The sequence below is a fragment of the Phymastichus coffea genome, unplaced genomic scaffold, assembly GCF_024137745.1.
Source record: "Phymastichus coffea isolate CEN01 unplaced genomic scaffold, Cenicafe_Pcof_1.1 PCOF00049, whole genome shotgun sequence".
NCBI classification, from domain to species: domain Eukaryota; kingdom Metazoa; phylum Arthropoda; class Insecta; order Hymenoptera; family Eulophidae; genus Phymastichus; species Phymastichus coffea.
The window spans coordinates 1,306,885-1,326,229 of record NW_026706860.1 but is presented as its reverse complement, the minus strand read 5'-3'; the positions used below and the strand labels follow the sequence as shown (position 1 = coordinate 1,326,229).

The window sequence follows — 19,345 nt, the reverse complement described above, 5'->3', positions numbered from 1 at the left end:
TTTTCGATGATGATGTACGGGCCTTTATAAAACGGCGCCAAGCTAGCCGAGATTCCCTTTGCCGCGGACGAAAGGACGCGGTTACGGTACCATACCCAGTCGCCAACCTTGAATGGGACTTGGCGTCGCTTCTGATCGAACATTTTCGCTTGACGTTCCTGTTCATGTCGCCCCCTTTCCGTGGCCGTTTCGAATAGCTCGGGTAGATGACTCATGTGATCCGCCCAATCTTCCCGCGACTGATTTTCTTCGTTCTCCGCTCTTATTGCTTCCCGTTCGCGCCGGATCGTTGCAGGCGGCACTGGCTGTCTTCTATAATTCAGCATGGCGGGGCTAACCTTGGTGGAGCTATGGACGGCAGTGTTAAGGGCGAAGCAGAGATCACGAAGCTTCTCGTCCCAATTCTTGTGCTGCCCCTCGAGGTATGACCTGATCATGGTCTTGAGGGTACGGTTGTATCTCTCCGTCGGATTCGCCCGTGGACAATAAATTGGCGTCAGGCCCCGCGAGATGCCATTTCTATTGAGATATTCTTCCACCAATTTATTTTTAAATTCCGTGCCATTGTCCGATAGGAAGACCTCTGGCGCCCTGTACCGCGTGACTATTTGATCGTGGAGTTCTTGGACGATATTCCTAGCTGTGGCCTTTCGAAGGGGGATACATTCTACCCATCGAGTGAATAGATCCACGAACACCAAGATATATTCGTGCCCTCTCGGGCTTCGAGGAAGGGGTCCAGCTATATCCGCGGCTACGACTTGCCATGGTTTTTCCATTTGGCGGCGCCTCATCGTGGCGTAGGGTGGGCGCTGCTCCACCTTACATTGTTGGCATACCGTACAACTTTTCACATATTAGGCGGCGTCGTCTATAAGGGTTGGCCAGAAGTAAAAGCGGCGTATCCGGGCTAAAGTCTTTTCCCGTCCAAGGTGCCCAGCCGTCGGGGCGTCGTGGCACTCAGCCATGATTGATTTCCTCTGTTCCTTGGGCACCGCTAGCTTTCATGCTTCGTCCTCATCGCCCAATTCACCGAGTTGTGTGCCTGGGCGGTATGTATATAAATTTCCCCCCCATGACTTTCCATGTCGGGTTCTTCTCCTGCTCATCCGCCACTGCCTGTAAGGTTTCCAGAAACCATTTGTCCTGAGTGCACTCACTCCAGGTCATGGCACACAGGGTCGAGTCTTCCTCGCCATCCTCTTCATAAGCTCTTGAGAGGCAGTCGGGTACGTGATGCAGGGCACCCTTGCGATGTTCCACCTCAAAGGTATATCCCTGTAATTTAAGCGCCCATCGAGCCAAGCGGCTTGTCGGATTCTTCATGTTCCTCAGCCACTTAAGGCAACTATGATCGGTTATCACTTTGAAGTGATAACTTTCTATGTATGGCCGAAACTTCTCGATGGCCCATACGACTCCGAGGCACTCGCGTTCGGAAACCGAAAAGTTCCTTTCTTGCTGACTCAACGTACGACTAGCAAACTCGATGACTCTTTCATTTTCTTCCACTATCTGCGTCAGTACCGCTCCCAAGCCTGTATCGCTCGCGTCGGTGTGTAGCACGAAGTCTCCCTTCGGATCAGGCGGTTGGAGGATTGGTGCCGTCGTCATCAATCTTTTTATCAAATCGAACGACGCCTGTTGCTTGGGACCCCATACGAATGGAAACTTCTTCCTCAAGAGCCTGTTGAGGGGTTCTGCGACTGTGGCGAAGTCATCTACGAATTTCCTGTACCATGAGGCCATACCCATGAAGCTACGGAGTTTTCTCACGTTCCTGGGGACAGGGAACTCTAGGATTGGGCGTACCTTTTCGGGATCGGGACGTATCCTGTCTCGATTCACTAGTACGCCCAAGTATCGTACTTCCGATTTGCAGAAGGCACTTGTCTCCAAGCTTACGGACATGCCGGCTTCCTTGAGCGCCTCTAATATCTTTCGCAAGTGCTCCTTGTGTTCTTCGAATGTCGATGAGACAATTATTATGTCATCGAGATACACGAAGGCGAAAGGGTCCATGTTAGGGCCGATTACTGAGTCTATGGCCCGCTGAAAGGTCGCACCGGCGTATGAGAGACCGAAGGATATTCTCACAAACTGGAAGTGACCCATGCCTGGTACTGTGAATGCCGTCACTGGGCGGCATTCCTTTTTCAGGTTAATTTGATGGTAGGCCGTATTGAGGTCGAGGGTCGATATGAACTTGGCATCCCTTAGTCTGCGTAAAATATCTTGCATGAACGGAATGGGGTACGCGTCTGGTTCCGTGACCGCGTTCACCTCCCTTAAATCCACGCAGAACCTCAAGGTTCCGTCCCCCTTTTTGACCATCACCACGTGGCTCGACCATCCACTCTTGGATGGCTCGATGACCCCCGCCTTCAGCATCTCGTTTACCAGCCAATGCATTTCCTGTTCGACCTTCGGCGAAACCGGATAGTACCTTTGCTTAATCGGCCGAGCTCTTCTGACGCTGATTTCGTGCTCTACTCCGACAACACAACCTAGGAATTTCCCTGGTTTTGGCAAGATCTTGGAGACCATCTGGCTAATCTCTTCTCGTTGTGTATCCGTTGCTTCCGCGATGCCCACCGATGCTAGTTGAGCCAGCCCTTCGATGCTCGCCATCTCCATGCGTATCCTGATCTTTTCGTCTTTGAGGATAAGTTCATTATCTTCCGAGTCTATCACGGCTTTGAACGCTTTGATGAAGTTGACTCCAGTGTAACACTCGTCCGCTAATCTTGGGACGATTGCCACACGGATAACCTTTGTCACTCCACCTACCGTCATGGGCATGAGAACGTGACCTGTTACGGATACCTTCGTGCCATCCGGCAAACGACAGGAATCCGCATCTTTCACCTCTAGTCTCAAGCCCAAGTGCGAAGCGATTTCCAATCCCAAATTACCCATCGTAGTGCAAGATGCTCCCGAATCGAATAATGCTCTGATCCGGAATCCCCCTATTTTGATGGGCAAATACCACCTCGTCTCATCTTCGGGTTCGTATTCTTTGCTCCTAGGTCGACCTCGACCGTCGCCTTTGGCCGATCCGATAGCCGGTGGGGGTGGTCCTTTCTCCCTGGGCGCGCACTGGTTGGCTTGCTCCTTGCAAGTTCCTTCCTCCATGGCGCCCAAGGACTCTTGGCCATCCTTCCCCTCCTCCAGGTTCTCCTTTAGATCGGCGCCCGCGATGTCGAAGTATCCGTGGAACTCGGTGCCTCCGTGCCCTCAGATAGTCGATTTATCACCTTGGATTCGCTATCCTCGCTCGTTCCTTGCGTGCTGATCTCGGTCGAATCTTTACCTCTCACTCCTGATACTTTCACCAGCGCCTCAGCCGGGGTAACTACCTGGTTGGTCTGCGGGGTATCCTCGTCCCACTGACTATCTGAGTGAGGGATCCTCTCTGTTTTTGGAACGGTAGGGATCCCCTCTAATCGTCTCGTGTCTCGTTTCCCGACTTTGGGCTCTCCTTACAGTCGGGGCAGTGCTTGATGCTGAAGCCCAACCTGCCACACCTTATACATGTGAGTGGCTTAGAGAAATCGCTTTCTCGTCGGGATCCCTTCGGTTTCACCTTTGAGCCTTCACTTTTCTCGGGAGTTTTCGGTTTCTCCGCTGGCGGAGCCCCGCGTAGACCTCTCCGATCTATCACTTTCGAGATTAGGCTCTCCAGCCCCTGTATCATCGCGGATGGGAGGGAGTGCTCCATTAGGCCCGCTATTTCCGGTACCGTTGGTTCTTTCTTTCCTTCCTCATTCTCTTTCTCGCTCGACATGCCCGCTACCTTCGGCCGACGGTTGCTTGTCGTTGCTTCTCCGCCCATGGGTTGATATGCCCACTCTGGGAAGAGGGAAGCCTTAGGTTCCAACAGCGTCCGTTTTTGTCGGGCGAAGATAATGTCGTTCTGCGCTTCCGATGCTAACCGGCAGAGCTCCCTAATGGATACTACGTCTCTTCTCTTCACGTGAATCTTTATCTCGGGAAGTAGGTTGGAGTACATCAGCTCGAGTATCTCCGCCGGTGGCATCGGTGGATGTAGCTTACTCACCATTGCCTGGAGCTTCGTAAGGTAGACTTTGGCTGGCTCATTATCCCCCTGGTATCTCGATTGAGCCTTTCTTTTGAGCCTCTGCTGCTGTTGGATGCTAGTGCCGAACCATTCTCTCGCATTCGAAACAAAATCCTGGTAGTCTATCCAATCTTTGTTATTATTTAGATACCAGGTGTGGACTACCCCGGTAAGTACATCGGGTAGCCCCAGGAGCATTTCTTCTTCTGTGAGACCAGCTGCCAGTCTTTGGGCTTCCAGCTTTTCCAGGAAGACATCTACACTCTGGCCGTCTCCTACAGAGAATTTAACTCGCCAGCCTCTCACGATCCTCCACACGTCTGGTGTGGTTGATAGGCCCATCGTCGTGTTCTGCGCGTAGCTGCCTGTCTGCCTCGTGAAACGGCCTTCAGCAGAGTTATTTGTCTTATTCTGCTGTCCACTCCCCTCCGACGGCCGCATTAGGGGGTCTTCCGGTATTCTGGGGTTCCATCGTGGTTGTTCCGTTGGTGGTGGTCTTTGCGGAGTGCTTCCTGGTATCATGGTGTCATAGTGCAGTGTCACCGTGTCCTGAAAGTTTACTGTTTTGCTTGGCAGCTGTTCTGTTTCTTTGCTTGGTGACGATGGTTGGTTTTCCTGGAGCAAATATATCTCGTTTTCTATATTGCCTATCCTTTGCAGAGCCCTAGTCATCCTGGATGTTTCCGTGGGTTGGGTAGCGCATATAGTTTGTGCCATTTGTGCTATCGATAACACGTACTGGCGCTCTCTTTCCATAGCCTTTTCGACTCTTCTAAGTCGATTTATCCATTCGTTTATTACTTCCTTGATCTCTGCAGGGATTGTAACGGGGTTGCCCTTTTCATTATATAGCGTGGGCATCTCCGTATCTGACGCTATCGAAGCTTGGTCTTCTTCGTGTTCGTCGCTTTTTGAGATCCTTTCCGCTCCTTTTGATAGGGATTGGCTCACTGATAGGTTGAGCTTGATTGCGATCTCATCGTCGGTGAGTAGCCTATATAGGGGGTGGTTCTCGCAATCGGTTGCTCCTGTATCTTCCAGTGTTTTGCATTTTTTGGAGATGTAGGCATATCTCAATTCGTTTCTTCGAATAGGGTCTTGGACGATTACTTGGGCTGTCGTTTCATCGAAATCAGCCAATGTATAGTCGCCCATCAACCAACGCTGGAGTCTCTTTGCCCTGGTTGTTTTTTCACCGTCGCTTCTTAATTCCAAAGTTGCCAGAGTCTGATGTAGTCGATGGTCATCTAGATTACTTATCCACTCCTCTATTTCTGTTTCTGTGTCGTCCATGTCTTTCATGTTTGACATTCTTCTATTTATTATTATCACTGGGTGTGCGCGCTGAGTTAGATCCAGTGATGTTTGTTGTGTGTGTGTGTACTTTTATCTTTCTAATTTTCGATATTATTTACAGAAATATCAAAAAAAAATTTTCCGAAATCAAAAGAAAATTTTAACTTGTTATGGTAATTAAATTTTAATTTTTGGTGTGGTATTTACCATGAGGTTTCTTAGTTTGCCTTTTCTACGCTGATTTTACAATTATCCTACCTATTAATTTTCACTTACTGTTTGTAGGTGAACATTTGTTAGTTTTTCTCGGCGTAATTATTTGTGTAAATTTGTCGTCGTACAGTGAGCAGTTTTCTATTTTTAGATTTTCTGTCAATAATTTTTAACGAAAATTTGAATATTTTAAAAAGAAAATTTTATTGAATCGAACAATTTTCTCGCGCCGTGATGTTTTTGCCGAGAGAGCGTGCTTAATTTGATTTGGTTTATTTTTCAAAGAGGAGGAATTAGATATTAAACAATTAATTTTAATATTATTAGATGTTATCAATTAAATAATAAATAATAATCAATGTTTACTATTGAATACGAATGTATTTGCGTCGGTATTATTCGCTGCTCTATGTTACGCGGCTAGCCTGTTGCCGCTGTGTTTTGTTCGCTCTCTCTCTTCGCGGCTTATGACGTCACGGCGTCGGAGTTTCTTGAGCGCGCTACCGTGTTACAAGCTTGCGCGCTCACTTTACCGTGCTCACTGTATACTTCTCTGGCCTCGAGATTTTGTTTGGGTTAGTAAACACTCTCGGCCTTACAATGGTCTGTTTATTTCGTGGCCAGAGTACGCTTGACAAATTTTATCGCCTTGAAACCTCGTGGTGTTTCCTTTTACACACACACACACACTTTCTTTTTAATTTAGCGCGGGTCTCTCTCTCTCTTGGAATTTTTGTCGTGCGCGCCCTATCAATTCTCTTGTCGGGGTTCGTCCTTTTCCTTATGCTTTGTTTTCGTTGGGTCGGGCGCCACTGTAACGGTTGTTGATTTCTTCGGAAGTAAATCGCCGTCCGTTAACAAAATATCTACGTCACTGCCGTTTTCCTCTTTTGGCCAGCTCTGTGCTGGACGCGCAGCCTGAAAATGAGCGCGAAAGCACGGAACAACAAGAAAGAGCGGTGGTTGCAGTATCTTAGAAAACGTTGCGAAGGAGAAGGGAACGTAGAGAAAATTCGGTGCTATCGAATGAATTTGCCGACTTATTCAGTGTATTCACAGCGGATTTTATTCATTACTTATTCACACGTTAGCGCACATTCCATATTGACCGAGAGATTCGTAGCGCACAGCCTAATCATACGTACGCATGAGAGAGAGACAGAAAATACATATTTGATCAAACGCAGCCGGTTCTGTTAACATGCGCTCACTCCCCGGCATTCTCGCTCGCAATCCCGAAAACAAAAGAAAAGACTTACGCGGACGAATGCTGCTGCAGACAGCTTCACCTTCTACTTTAAACCTGGTCGCGTAAAGGTCGTCGCCCAGAATTGTCGAGGCTGAGAGGCATACGAGTTGGTCCTCGTGAGTTATGGGCGACGAGTCGGACCTCCTCGTTCGGGTGATGGTTTTCAATCCGGTCGTCCTCACACGTTAGTCGCTGCCGAGTGTCTCTCTCAATCACAGTGCTCACTCTACCCAGTAGCACAATGTCACTCCGCGGGATCGCTGCGTCGCCCGATTTTTCACGAAAAACAAGAAGGAATTCTTGGCGCGTGCTTTCTCCTTGCCGGTCTCACGTGTACTCTCCTCAGCCCGCGTGTCCTAGCTATCTCTCTCTCTCTCTTTCTCGCTGCGCGGGTCTTTTGCGCATGGCGCGCTATTTCGAATATCGCTCATCTATTTCTCAACGAGCCCGGTCGTTACAAATTCAAAATTAATCAACTATAAAGTTATATGAAAATTTAATAATTTTCTATTGTAAATATTGTAATATCACGTTAATTAACATTATTAGTTAATAACTTTTGACGACACTATTGGCGATAATTGTATATTTTATAAAATCAACAAATAACAAATTCTGTAAAGTTTACATGTGTTAAAAACTTAATATTAATGGTTATTTACTTGTAAATTAAGAAAACTCATTTCTCAAAATTCGCGAATGTATCTCGAATTTTCGATGACATCTCTCCTGCAAAAATAAGCGGGAAAATCTATGTATAAATAGGCCCACCTCTGCACAGGCTAGTATTCACTTCTAGCCTTGCAAGGTGAGCGCATGAGTCTGAATAAACTTGGATTATACCTAAGTTCTTTCTCTCATTGTGATTAACTGAGCAAGACTGTCCTTTCCTTATAATTTGAGCTCGACTTATAGAACATCTCGCGCTATAAGAAACTTGGGCCGAATTATATCCTATCAAAGAAAGACTTTAGATTTGCTTATGGGACAATTCGCACCATAAGAAACTAGGGCATTGTCTGACTTTCCTCGAAATATTGTACTTATTTATGTATATTTGATTTACTTATTGATTACATTTGATTTATTTATCTATTTCATAGACAATTAGAGTAAAATCATTAGAAACAATTTCTTACTCATTAGCTATATACGAGAGTTCGAATTATTTTATTTATAAGTGATACGAACATCACAACTGTAAACCATCGTGCGGTGTGCTAATTTCTACCATCGCTTTGTAACAAATCCTTTTGTAAATATTGTTAGTTTTCACATAATAAAGTTTAATGGTTAACTACGCGAGTAAGTTATTTGCCCAATTTCGCCTCTTTAAAATTCCACCAGCATTATTGTCATCTAGATAGATCGTTGAGCTGAGTTCATTCGTGCGTTCCAAATCCTCTCTCTTCATAAATAATTTATAACGGTTTGATGAGTTAAGTGTTCCCGACTCTCGCGAATACAAAAGGTACATAATTCCGTTTCAGAGAAACAACTATCGCGATGCACGATAAAAATTCAAAATGAAACTATATTACTTTGTTGGATTTTAAATTAGTATCAATGAAATATGGAGATGAACCGAAAATTGAAGTGCAAAGATGGCATGAGTCGGCTAAGTGGTCGATCCTCTTTCTTCAAGCATTTTCGATGTACATGCCAAATATGGGTAGGGTCGATCTGTATGATAAAGATTATAATAGATTATAAAGATTATATCAATTAGGAGTAAAAAATGGTTTTGATGGCTCTTTTTACGATTTTTTCAGGCAGGATTGACTCATATTACTATAATTTACAAGAAGTTCTAAGGAGAGTTGCCAAAAAGCTGTAAACAAATTGTAGAAGAGGTTTGCAAACATCATCACTAGAAATTTACAAGTAAATGTTCCGAGAAACGAAAGAGGTTCAATGATCAATTATCAAATGAATACAAAATAATGCAAAGTATGCACAAAATATGATCAATAGCGTCGTGTGCGACAAAAACTGAATCTGTTTTGCTAAGCATGTTTTATATCCAATGTAAAAATGTGTAGAAAACACCAAAATGGATACATGAATGAATCCGAATAAAGATTCAATAATGCTAAAAATTCAATATAGCCGTTTTTCTTTAACAAATTGAAGTCTAACCAAAAAATATTACGTACATTTTTTTCATATTTTTTTCCCGTAGAATCGATTGTCGTAATCAGTTTAAAAAATGACTTTTTGGATAATTTCTTTAAACAAACTTTTATAAATTATCGCAATTGCAAAAGAGAAAACACACCCTGTGTTATAAATAGCATAGTTAGTTTGGTGCTATATTATCCAGTTTTGGTATAGACCTTAATGGGTTACCATATCATGTCTTCAATGTGATGATAAATATTAATAAAACACTCCAAACAGCGATAAAATATGCACTATTTGAAAATTATGGAACTTTACTCTGTATAATTCGTATTGAAATATGTGATATTAGTGTGTATATTATCTTCTAATTCTGTAACGTATACTTCGTACACAATAGATATCTACGATGTACAGATTTTAAATTTACGTTATTCAGTAAATAGTATCATTTTCTTAAATAATTTGTTAACAAAAAATATCCATTAGTACGAATTAACAAATATATAAATAAAATATAATTTAATTTTATATTAATGAAAATTATCTTACATTAAATCATGAATTTCTAGTTCCAAATGTTTTAAAGGAATTTCAAATACATCTAAGAAACCTTTTGTAAGTTGATTTGTAGTTGTTGGAAGACTTAGAGGTGAATTTCTGTAAATTTTATTTTAGTTAACGTACAATGTAATTGACATGCATCAAGAACATCATTTATGAACATAAATTACCTATGCCGAACGTGAGAAAGAGTACATAGTATTTCCATTTCTTTTTCACTGATAGATAACATTTTGAAGAATCTAAAATAATTTCTTTCAGATTATAAATTTATATAAAAAGCCTTTTTGATTATGTGAAACCATGTAAAACATGGAAACCTATCTTTTTTCCGAAATTTAATTTTATACACTAATTCTTCCAAACTCAAACTTTTTTCTGTAATATACTGCATAAAACTCTAATATTGAATTATCTACTTTTATGAATTCTATAGGTATTATAGAATAATCATTAGTTGCATTAAAATAGTTCTCGTTATCCCATTGAAAGTTGTGGTATTCTATATTTCTATTATTCGGAATTTTATTATATGAATTGGTTGTGTGTATGTTTATTACGAAGGATGTGTCCGCCGAAAGAGGTTCTAGATAAACATTTAATGTAGATAATTTTAAATTCAATAAGGTCAAGGTTTCACTTATATTTTCCAAAAATGAGTCAGTACTGTAACAAAAAAGTGATTTACTCAGCTCTTAGCTTATTCCAACTATATATTATGTACTCATACTTACTCTAATTTATTAATATTGAATTTTTGTAATTGACAGGTAAATTTTTCAGTAGGAACCTTATTCCTATTTAAATGCAATAGATTGATGGATTGTAAATGTAAAATATCTTCTTGGATTATATTCTTTATTGATGCTAATACTTTTTTTATATAACCATTTAAATGAGTATCTTGCAAAATATAAACGTTCAATCCAATAACTTCCTTCTTGTTGAAAATATCTTTCGGATATATTTGTCTGTAATATAAAATAGTATGAATAACCACTTCTAGGAACTCCAATACTATATCTGTACCAACTAAAACACATAATAAAAGCTAATAAAATGTTCTAACTATGAATAACTCATGAATTTTTAATTTTTAATTATTATTATTTAAAAAAATAAATATTCCAATTATTTAACATTAATACAGTATCATGTTAGAATTATTTCAGATTTTTGTAAACATGAATACAATTGTTAACAACACTAAAATTGCAATTTTTTCAATTATTGATTCAACTTTCATGATATTTTTTTACTTTTATGAAGTGAGTGTTTGGCATGAAAATTCTAACTTTATCTTTTACCCTTTTATTCTACTCTTCAAATCATTTCTAATACTATTATATTTATAATGGCTATCATCTTACTTCTATCAATATTTGCTTTCAAGTAAATCAGATATGTTTCATTTGTGTTTACTTTTGTCTCACTTTCCTGGACGCAACCCTTCTCAGGATCATCGCAGGATCTATTATTATTGTAATATATTAATAATAATTATTATTGTTGATGTTATTATTATTATTATTATTTTTAATATTAGCATTATACATGATGAAATTGTATAAATAACCGAAGCGAAAGTAAAAAGCGCCTGAAACGGATGGAATTCCAGTAGAGACACTTAAAATAGTAGCTCATAGCTTCACAAAAGTTTTACTTGATATATATGACGAATATCTAAAAGCTTTTTTTAGTATTAAAGTTTTTTTAGTACTAGACGGAAAAATATATTGTTGGTATTAAGCAACATAGAAGGTAACTTAAGTAAGTGGCGGCGAAACGTTTTTCTTATTATTTTTTATTTCTAAATTTTTGTTTCTTTGTTTCATTGTTTGAACTTTTGCTTGGCTGAGATAGAAAGAGAGGGAAAGAAAGAAAAAGAGATATTGCTATTTTGACTGATCCTTTATTTGGCCTATGACAAAATACAATAAAACACTTAAATGACAGAATTTCGTCAAGGGCCTATTACAACATTGAAGGCATTGCGCAGTAACTTTCTTAGTCAGAAACTTATAATTGCAAAATAAAATAAAATCAGGTTGACATATCAAATACAGACTGTCTAGCTAACGGTAGAAATGAAATTCTCCTATTTTTCCCACCTTTTTCCGTCGATTTCATACAATTTTCCTGTCGAAAAAACAAGTGATATACTTTGCAGTTTATTCATAAATAAAAAAATTTTTCATTCAAATGATTTGCATTTCATAAACTATACGATTAAACATTTTTTCCGCCTTTCGTAAATCATCAATTTAATCATCAATAGCTGCAATATCTTTCAATAATACCCTTTTTTTCGATTTCTTTTATTTCTTTTGCCAATCCCTTTTTTCATTAGCCTCCTACATTTTGTTTCTTCGTTTTTCTTATCATTATAGAATTCTTTATACCTATAATGTACCACTCGAATATCAAGGAGCATTTTACTAATAAGAAGCATCTTGCTTACATTTCCTTTTCTTCTTACTGACTCATAAATGATACGTAGAGCTATGAGACTATTCTATTTCATTTTATATAATTGCCTCTTTATTGACTGAAAATCTACGTTCGATCATAGCATTACCATAAGATAAAATTAAGACTAATTTTAAGAAGGATTTAAAATTGAGCCACACTCTATTAAACATATCTAATATTTTCATCCAAAATGTATCAAGGCGTTTATCATGATAATTATATTTTTGCATACATTTAATTACCTTAGTTAAACGTAAGAGATTGTTATATTCTTATTGAATTTCATAAGCTATAGTACCAGAAATTAATTAATTTTTTTCGTGCAAAGTATCTAGACATAAATCAAGTCGCTTTTGTGCTACAATGATTTGGCTCACAATCAAACTTGGATCCAAACATGTTATGTATTTTGTTAAAGTATACAAAACAGTAGTGACCGCTTTTGTATTTTTTTAATCATCTATATATAAACCCCTTTACAATTACTCAGGAATTGCAATATTAATTCAATAAATGTTTTAGCTTCTTTTAAAGCGCTTTTTATTGAAAATATCATATCGACAGCTTTAGGAGAGAGCAGATTCTTACTTGTCATTTGCACCTTGATCACAAAAGAACATTTTTCTAACACTTCTGATTTGACGACACGTCACATTATATTAGTGGTTACATATGTTAGTTCTTCATGCAATATAAGAGCTAATGGAGTTTCTGCCTAAAAGTCGTCGAGGAATGGCTTAACTACAAAGGCAGCAAATATAAAAAAAGATAGTTTTGGCACTGCAAGTTTATTATTAATAAATTGTGAAACAATTTCAAACTGCCTGTGGCCATCATGGAGAGCATTTTTATTTCCCTCGCCTATAATTGCTGTTACCCATTTTTTCAAATACAGCAGCATTTCTATTGTTTTTCATGCTGGTTTGACATTTTCTACCCAGCTTGTTTTACAGAAAAACAACGGAAATAGTTAAAATAATGTTTTGATATCTCTGAATGTGATTGCCGGTCTCCAACTACTCAAGAAGATAATCCGACGGTTGCGCCTTACTGGATATATGCACCGTTCAACTCACTTCACTAACATTCCACAAACTCAACTCAATTCACTTGCTATATGTCTCAAAGGACCAAAAATCTACACTATCGCGTCTTTTTCTGAGCTAATTACTCAAGAGATCAAGATGCGGTGTAAGATGAAGAAAATTGAATAGCTTGCGTTGCAAAGAGATAGGTTGTAGGCATGTTATACTTTTCATAAATGTTGTTGGTTGCTGCTTCCTGAAAAATATATTGAGTTTGGGTGTTATATTATTATGGCGGTTGCGATTACGACGCTCTCAGGAAGCTCGATTATAATCCGCTTAGCAAAATCATAGATGACGCACATGGTGCAGCCTCGCGGCTGGCCAGGTCACTTTGTGCAACAATCTTTTGTCAAAGCGGCGGACAGTAATTGTCTTCCTCAACAGAGAACGGAGACTTCTCAAACAAATAATTCGTTGTTTTGGGAGAGAACGTCGTAAACTTCTCTTTTCTGTACGGGCATATGCAAATGCAAATGCTGAAGTACAAAATGCGTCACCGATTGCCCTCGACAAGCAACTAATGCTAGTCGACCAGAAGTGAATGCAATGTATATTTGAACAAAGACTTGCGATTGCAAGTGCAGATGTGTGTACTTCACGTGGTGGGGCTGAAAACGCTATTTCTGTAAAGAAACAGTAGGCAAAACACACAACGCTCGCCCCTAGGGCAAAAGGCCAATCGGCCAAACGAAAATAAACAACACGGACCATGACAACCCGTGGTGAGGTGTGGCCCGTAAACGCCCAAATATTCAACGCGGAGTCTACCATACCCCAAGAGCTCAACTCGAGCCCAGAAAAGCCAAAATCTGGGAGTTACTTGAGGGGAAATCTCTTGGGATTGTGGTACCGCGCGCCCTCTTAGAGGACGGGAGACCGCTCCGGGAGCTAGTTGCAGAGGACCAATGGTCCGGCAATCTGAATTTAATTCGGGTAGATAAGAAATTACTCCCTATCGACTGGCAATCGGTAGGTGCCACTATTGTGGGTAAAGAGTCGTGGCCGTGTTCATAGCAGCCACCCAAAATTCTTTGCCTCGAGCTCCGGGAGTACGACCCGACACCTTTGTGTGAGAAAACACAATTTGAACGCTAATTTCGAACGCTAAAACACCTGATTTGAGCCTGGATCTCGGAAATTGATTCGAATGAGTGGCATGACTGGCACGAATATTGAAAACTGCCTGGGGAGTCGCCTTGTCGGCTAGGCGAGACCCCGCCCCTGATCCAAGTCAGAAAATTAATCGAAAGAGTAGAGATCAATATCAGCGAGTCATAAAAGCCTTCCATAGAAAGCGAAATCCGAGACTCGGGCAAAAATCAGGACACATCCTTTTCGAATAACGGATACGCGTGAGCGGGGATGACCGAAACGCAGTGGGAAGACGTGCCTCGGCACGTCGAAGCGATGGATCTGTGAGTCGTGGGAGAAATCCCTTAATACAGGAACGCAGGGTGGGATGATCTTCGAACGTGAGCCCAGCAGGAGAGGCTTAGCTGGTTGATCGTCTTAGGAATTTCCTCTGGCTGTCCTGGCTGAGTCTCTCTTCTGACATCCCAATTTGGGTTGGCCTCTGCGAGGTAGTGGTACCAGGTCAAGCAAATCTCGTAAGATTTGTATGCCGCGTGCTTCCGACGAGGTAGACGTTGGGGCTACTTGAGTCCCGTCGCGCCCAAACCGAGGGTCAAGCCTTTAGTTCCGCTCTCCTTGAGCGTCGAACAGTGAAAAGATCGGTACTCCTTTCGAGAAGGTCGCCGCCTTAGATCAAAAAGGCTCCGACTCGCTGTGTGCGTCAAGGATGTAGTAGCAAACTTGACTTCCGGATTTCCAAAGTGTTTGAAAGCGAAAGAGTGAAAGACAGTGGGCTATGCCAACCTATTGGCGCCCAGAGAGAGGGGTGGTAATGTTTGATTACGCTATGCCACCCTCAAAACGAAAAAGTGTGAAACAACGCATACACTAGCTGTTATATTATTATGTCCTCTTGGTGCCTGTGTCTTGGTGTATAGTCACTGTGTAAGAAGACTTGATATCGCCTTGATTGGGTTAACTTGACTAGTTAATCAGAAGAGCTCAGCTGCTAGTCCTATTAACTGTTAGAATAGATTAGGACGAGGAGCAATAATGCACTTACTTTTATACAGAGGGCTGGGGTATAAGAGCGCTCTCTGATACTCCCGTTAGGCCGAATGGAAAGAGGTAGAAATGATTTGTAAAATGTCGTCCCCAAACGCAAGTTATTTGCAACAAAGAGGGAGTACGTGACGTCAGTACACAATTCGATGCTAGTTGAGACTTGTTGAACAAACAGAAGACAAGTATGATCAACAATCGTGTTATAAGTTAACAAATAGTAGAATTTGACTTGTCATCGAACTACATTGTAGGGATAGGACAGATGGCAAAACATTTATACTTAATGCTTACCAATCAATGTCGTCGCACATTCTTTGCCTTCGAAAAATTGGTTTGGCAAGAAAACGGCAAAATTAGAAATTCATGGCGAAAAAGGAAAAGTGAAATGGCCTCCGCAATTAGAACGAGCGGCCTGAACAGATCTCTTACTTTTAAAATCTGTTTGCACTTTGAATGAAAAAATAGAAAATAACGAATTCTATACTTAGAGAATTTCTTCTGTACCAAACGAATTATAAAACAAGGATGAGCAAAATTTTAATAATGAGAATAATAATAATTCTGAAAATAAAAATATTAAAAACAATAAAATTGACGTCGAAAATCTTGGTTTTATTAAAAATGATGTAAATAGAAATGTAAACAATGCGGAAGTAATTTTAATATAGAAAATGACATGAATAAAAATAATAGAAATCCGCATGAAAATATTAAATATGAAGTGAACGAAAATCAAATATTGTGCATGAGAATGTAAGCATTGGACATAATGATGAGCCGGAAGCAGTGGTAGTTATTGTACCTTGTTATAATTTGCGAAATCGTAGCATGATTTAACTATCTGATCGCAGCAACATTGTTAATACTTTTATTTTTAATTTTAAATTGATGAAACATTTCTTGCATGCTATGGCAAACCAAGAAGTTACAAACGAGCTTTACAATATTAAAAATCAAATGCTTGGATTTTAACGATGACAGATGAAATGCTAGTCTTAGTAAAAAATAAAACTTGGGGTTTACTCGAAGTGCCTTCGAAAGCTAAAATACTTGTCAAATAATCGGATTTTTGAAGAGAAAAAGGACTTGATAATGAATGAAATTAAATTTCGAGCAATACTGGTTATCAAAAGTTTCTAACGAAGGCAGGGTATTCATTACAAAGACGTCTTTAGCCTTGTGGCTCGATATAATTCAAATAGAATTTTTCTATCTGTCTTTACCGCGTAAAACATGCATGTAATGTAACCGACGTGGAAAAAGTGTTTTCAATTGACAACCTCAAAGAGAACATTTGTATGAAACAACCCGACGGTTTTAATGATGCCTCAGGTAAAATTTGTTTATTACGCAAAAATCCGTATGGCTTGAAGCAAGCAGTTCGTTGTGGAACTCAAAATTCGTTACATATTTAAACAAATTTGATCTGTATGCAAATGACGCATATATGTATATTTTCACGACTAGAAATTCAAATCAAAATTAAATTTTTATTCTTTATGTTGATGATGAACATTTATCTGATGGCTCCATATATATACATCAACGATAATTTACTGAAAAAATCATTAAAATATTTTATTTAGAAAAATCAATCTGTGTTAATACATTAATTTATCTAAATACTATTGCTTTAATTTTTGAAAAAAAGAGGGGGAAAGGGAGAATACTACTGTTAATGTTTTGTACAAAGAAGCAATTAACTGCTTGATGTTTTTCGCTAGTATAACCCTCCTCAACATTCCCTTGCCGTGGGAGTGCTCAGCCGACACGCGGAAAATCTGTCGAAGGTACATTGGAATGCAATAAAGCGTGTGATAAAGTAAATTAAAGGCACATTAACTCATGGTATAATTTACAAAATTAACAATGATTGTTCAAAAATTATAATTTACAGCGATGCAGATTATGCAAGCGATCAAATCACCAGGAAATCTGTTTCAGGTGTTATATTGAAATAAGGTGACACTGTCATAATATGGAGATCACAGAAACAAAATTTGATTGCTATCTCTATCATCAAGTCAGAGTTTTTAACGGCTTGTGATGTGATACAAAAAATTATTTGGATAGAGCGTTTTATAAAATGTATTTTCAGTAAATTTTTAGAGCAGCAAATAATTAAAGTGCCATTCAATAAATCAAGGATGAAAGATATTATTTTATCATAAAACATATTTATATTAAGTATAAATTCAACGGCGGTCAACAGTATTGGCTTTTGTATTCTTAAAGGAATTTTTAATATTCGTCTTGAATAAATTTATTTATTTACATAAATAATAGTAATTACATATGAAACTTTCAAGTGGGAGTGTTGATAATGATGATGAAGTTGCATAAGCAAATACGGTAGAGATATCTTTCGGATAATCTTTGAGCCTTATACAATCTAATAAATCTAATAAAGTTTTAAAAATAATTTCTGTGTTTAATTAATAACAGACGGTTCTATACTACGAATAAGGATTAGTATGTGGCAAATTTAAAGCGTGACTTGAATTAAGATAATAAGCACCGATTCATTTTGTTTACACATCGAAAGGAGAGAAGGTTTTATTGACCGCTCATTGACCGTGACGAGCGAGCTAGAGAGAGAGGGAGAGCGAAAAAGAAGAAAACAAAACATACGCGAACTAGCGCAAGGCGCGACGCACGCGAAAATCTCCACTTTAGTCTACTTTGCGCTCGGCTTCGTTGATGTAGACAACGGACAATGAAGGAAAAGCTGAGTAGGCACGTAAGTTACTGGTGCTAGAGGGCGACTCGTAGATCTTCTAGTGTGGTAGCATCCAGAGAACGAGGGCTGGAATACTGGTTTAGCTAGCATTAATTCATCTAATAACAGAGATCACAATTCATTTCTAACAGACTATTGGTGGATTCGGAGACGAATAAAACGAAAAGTTATTAAGGACATAAAATATACTACACGCATAGTTGCCTTTCCCACGTGAATTTGTGTGCTTCGTCTCTAAGTTGCAGATCACATTTGCACTGCAGTTTTGTACCGTAAAATTACAGTACGAATGTTAGCAAATGCTGTTATTAGAGTGCAACAATTACTTAAATCAGAGATAAGCGTTACATAATTGCTAATTTAGTGCAGTGTTATAAATTAAATCGACTATTGATATTCATTATCAAATTTCTCAATGCCAAGCTAACAGCCACCTCCATCAGTTATTTAATACCCATGTACTGCAACTCAAGCATTTCACGCGGTTGAAAACTTGTGTGAAATTAAGCCAGAAACAAATCAAATTGAATATTAGCTTTTACTACGACTGTAAATTGGATAGATGTAAACAACGGTCAAACATCAAGCATGATTTAAAATAAAAAAATTAAACTTGTTTATTGCGTACTTCAACAATATAATATTACTTACAAGGAAATTACCCCAGGTATCCCTCTCCAATTTCAATAATACTGAGATATGTCATAGTGAATCAAAAAATAAAAGACAGGTATTTTTTTATCGGCAAATATGCACTTTAAGGGGGTAAAACCACCCCCCGAAAGTCATCCTCAAAATCACATTTTTCCCAATATCTTCAGTTCTGTTCAATATTTTTCAATAAAACAAAATGGAAAAAAATTGCCATCAAAACCGCAACTAAACGATATATGTTTTGATAATAAGAGTTGCATCCCTTAGATTTAATAGGGGTAAAACTGTATTTTTCTAGTATTTTTTTCGTGTAAAATTTTACAGAACTGTTACAAAAATATAAAAAAATGTTTTTCAAATACAAAATGACAAAAAAAAGTTCACGTGATTCGGTGTTTCCACATAAACTTTTGTTACGGGGGCGAACTACCCCTAAACCCTATTATAAAGCAATATAGATAATAAATAATACAATAAACGAATCCTCGATTTTGATAAAATTGTGGTATGTTACAGAACACTGAAAAGTAGGGAATATGTATCTATAATCAGCTAATATTCACTCCTAGGGGACGAAAACCACCCCTGAAAGTTACCCCCAAAATCACGTTTCATCAATATCTTCGGTTCTATTCAACATTTATCAATAAAACAAAATGGAAAAGAATTGCCATGAAAAACGCAATAACAGCATGTGGTTTCGATAATAAGGGTTGCGACCCTTAGATTTA

The 19,345-nt window shown here is 39.1% G+C and overlaps 1 protein-coding gene across 5 annotated transcripts in view; it reads right to left on the bottom strand.

The window, feature by feature from the left end:
* LOC131665272 (biogenesis of lysosome-related organelles complex 1 subunit 6-like) overlaps window positions 1–19,345 on the bottom strand; it is a 278,512-nt gene that overhangs the window by 190,245 nt on the left and 68,922 nt on the right. For 3 of the 5 annotated variants that reach the window (XM_058937056.1, XM_058937057.1, XM_058937058.1), the window contains exon 2: window positions 10,259–10,556. In XM_058937056.1, the coding sequence (XP_058793039.1) occupies window positions 10,259–10,556 (298 nt within the window). Of the gene's footprint in view, window positions 1–9,512; window positions 9,621–9,694; window positions 9,860–10,258; window positions 10,557–19,345 lie in introns of those variants that run through there. The other 2 variants (XM_058937059.1, XM_058937060.1) reach the window with 1 other exon arrangement.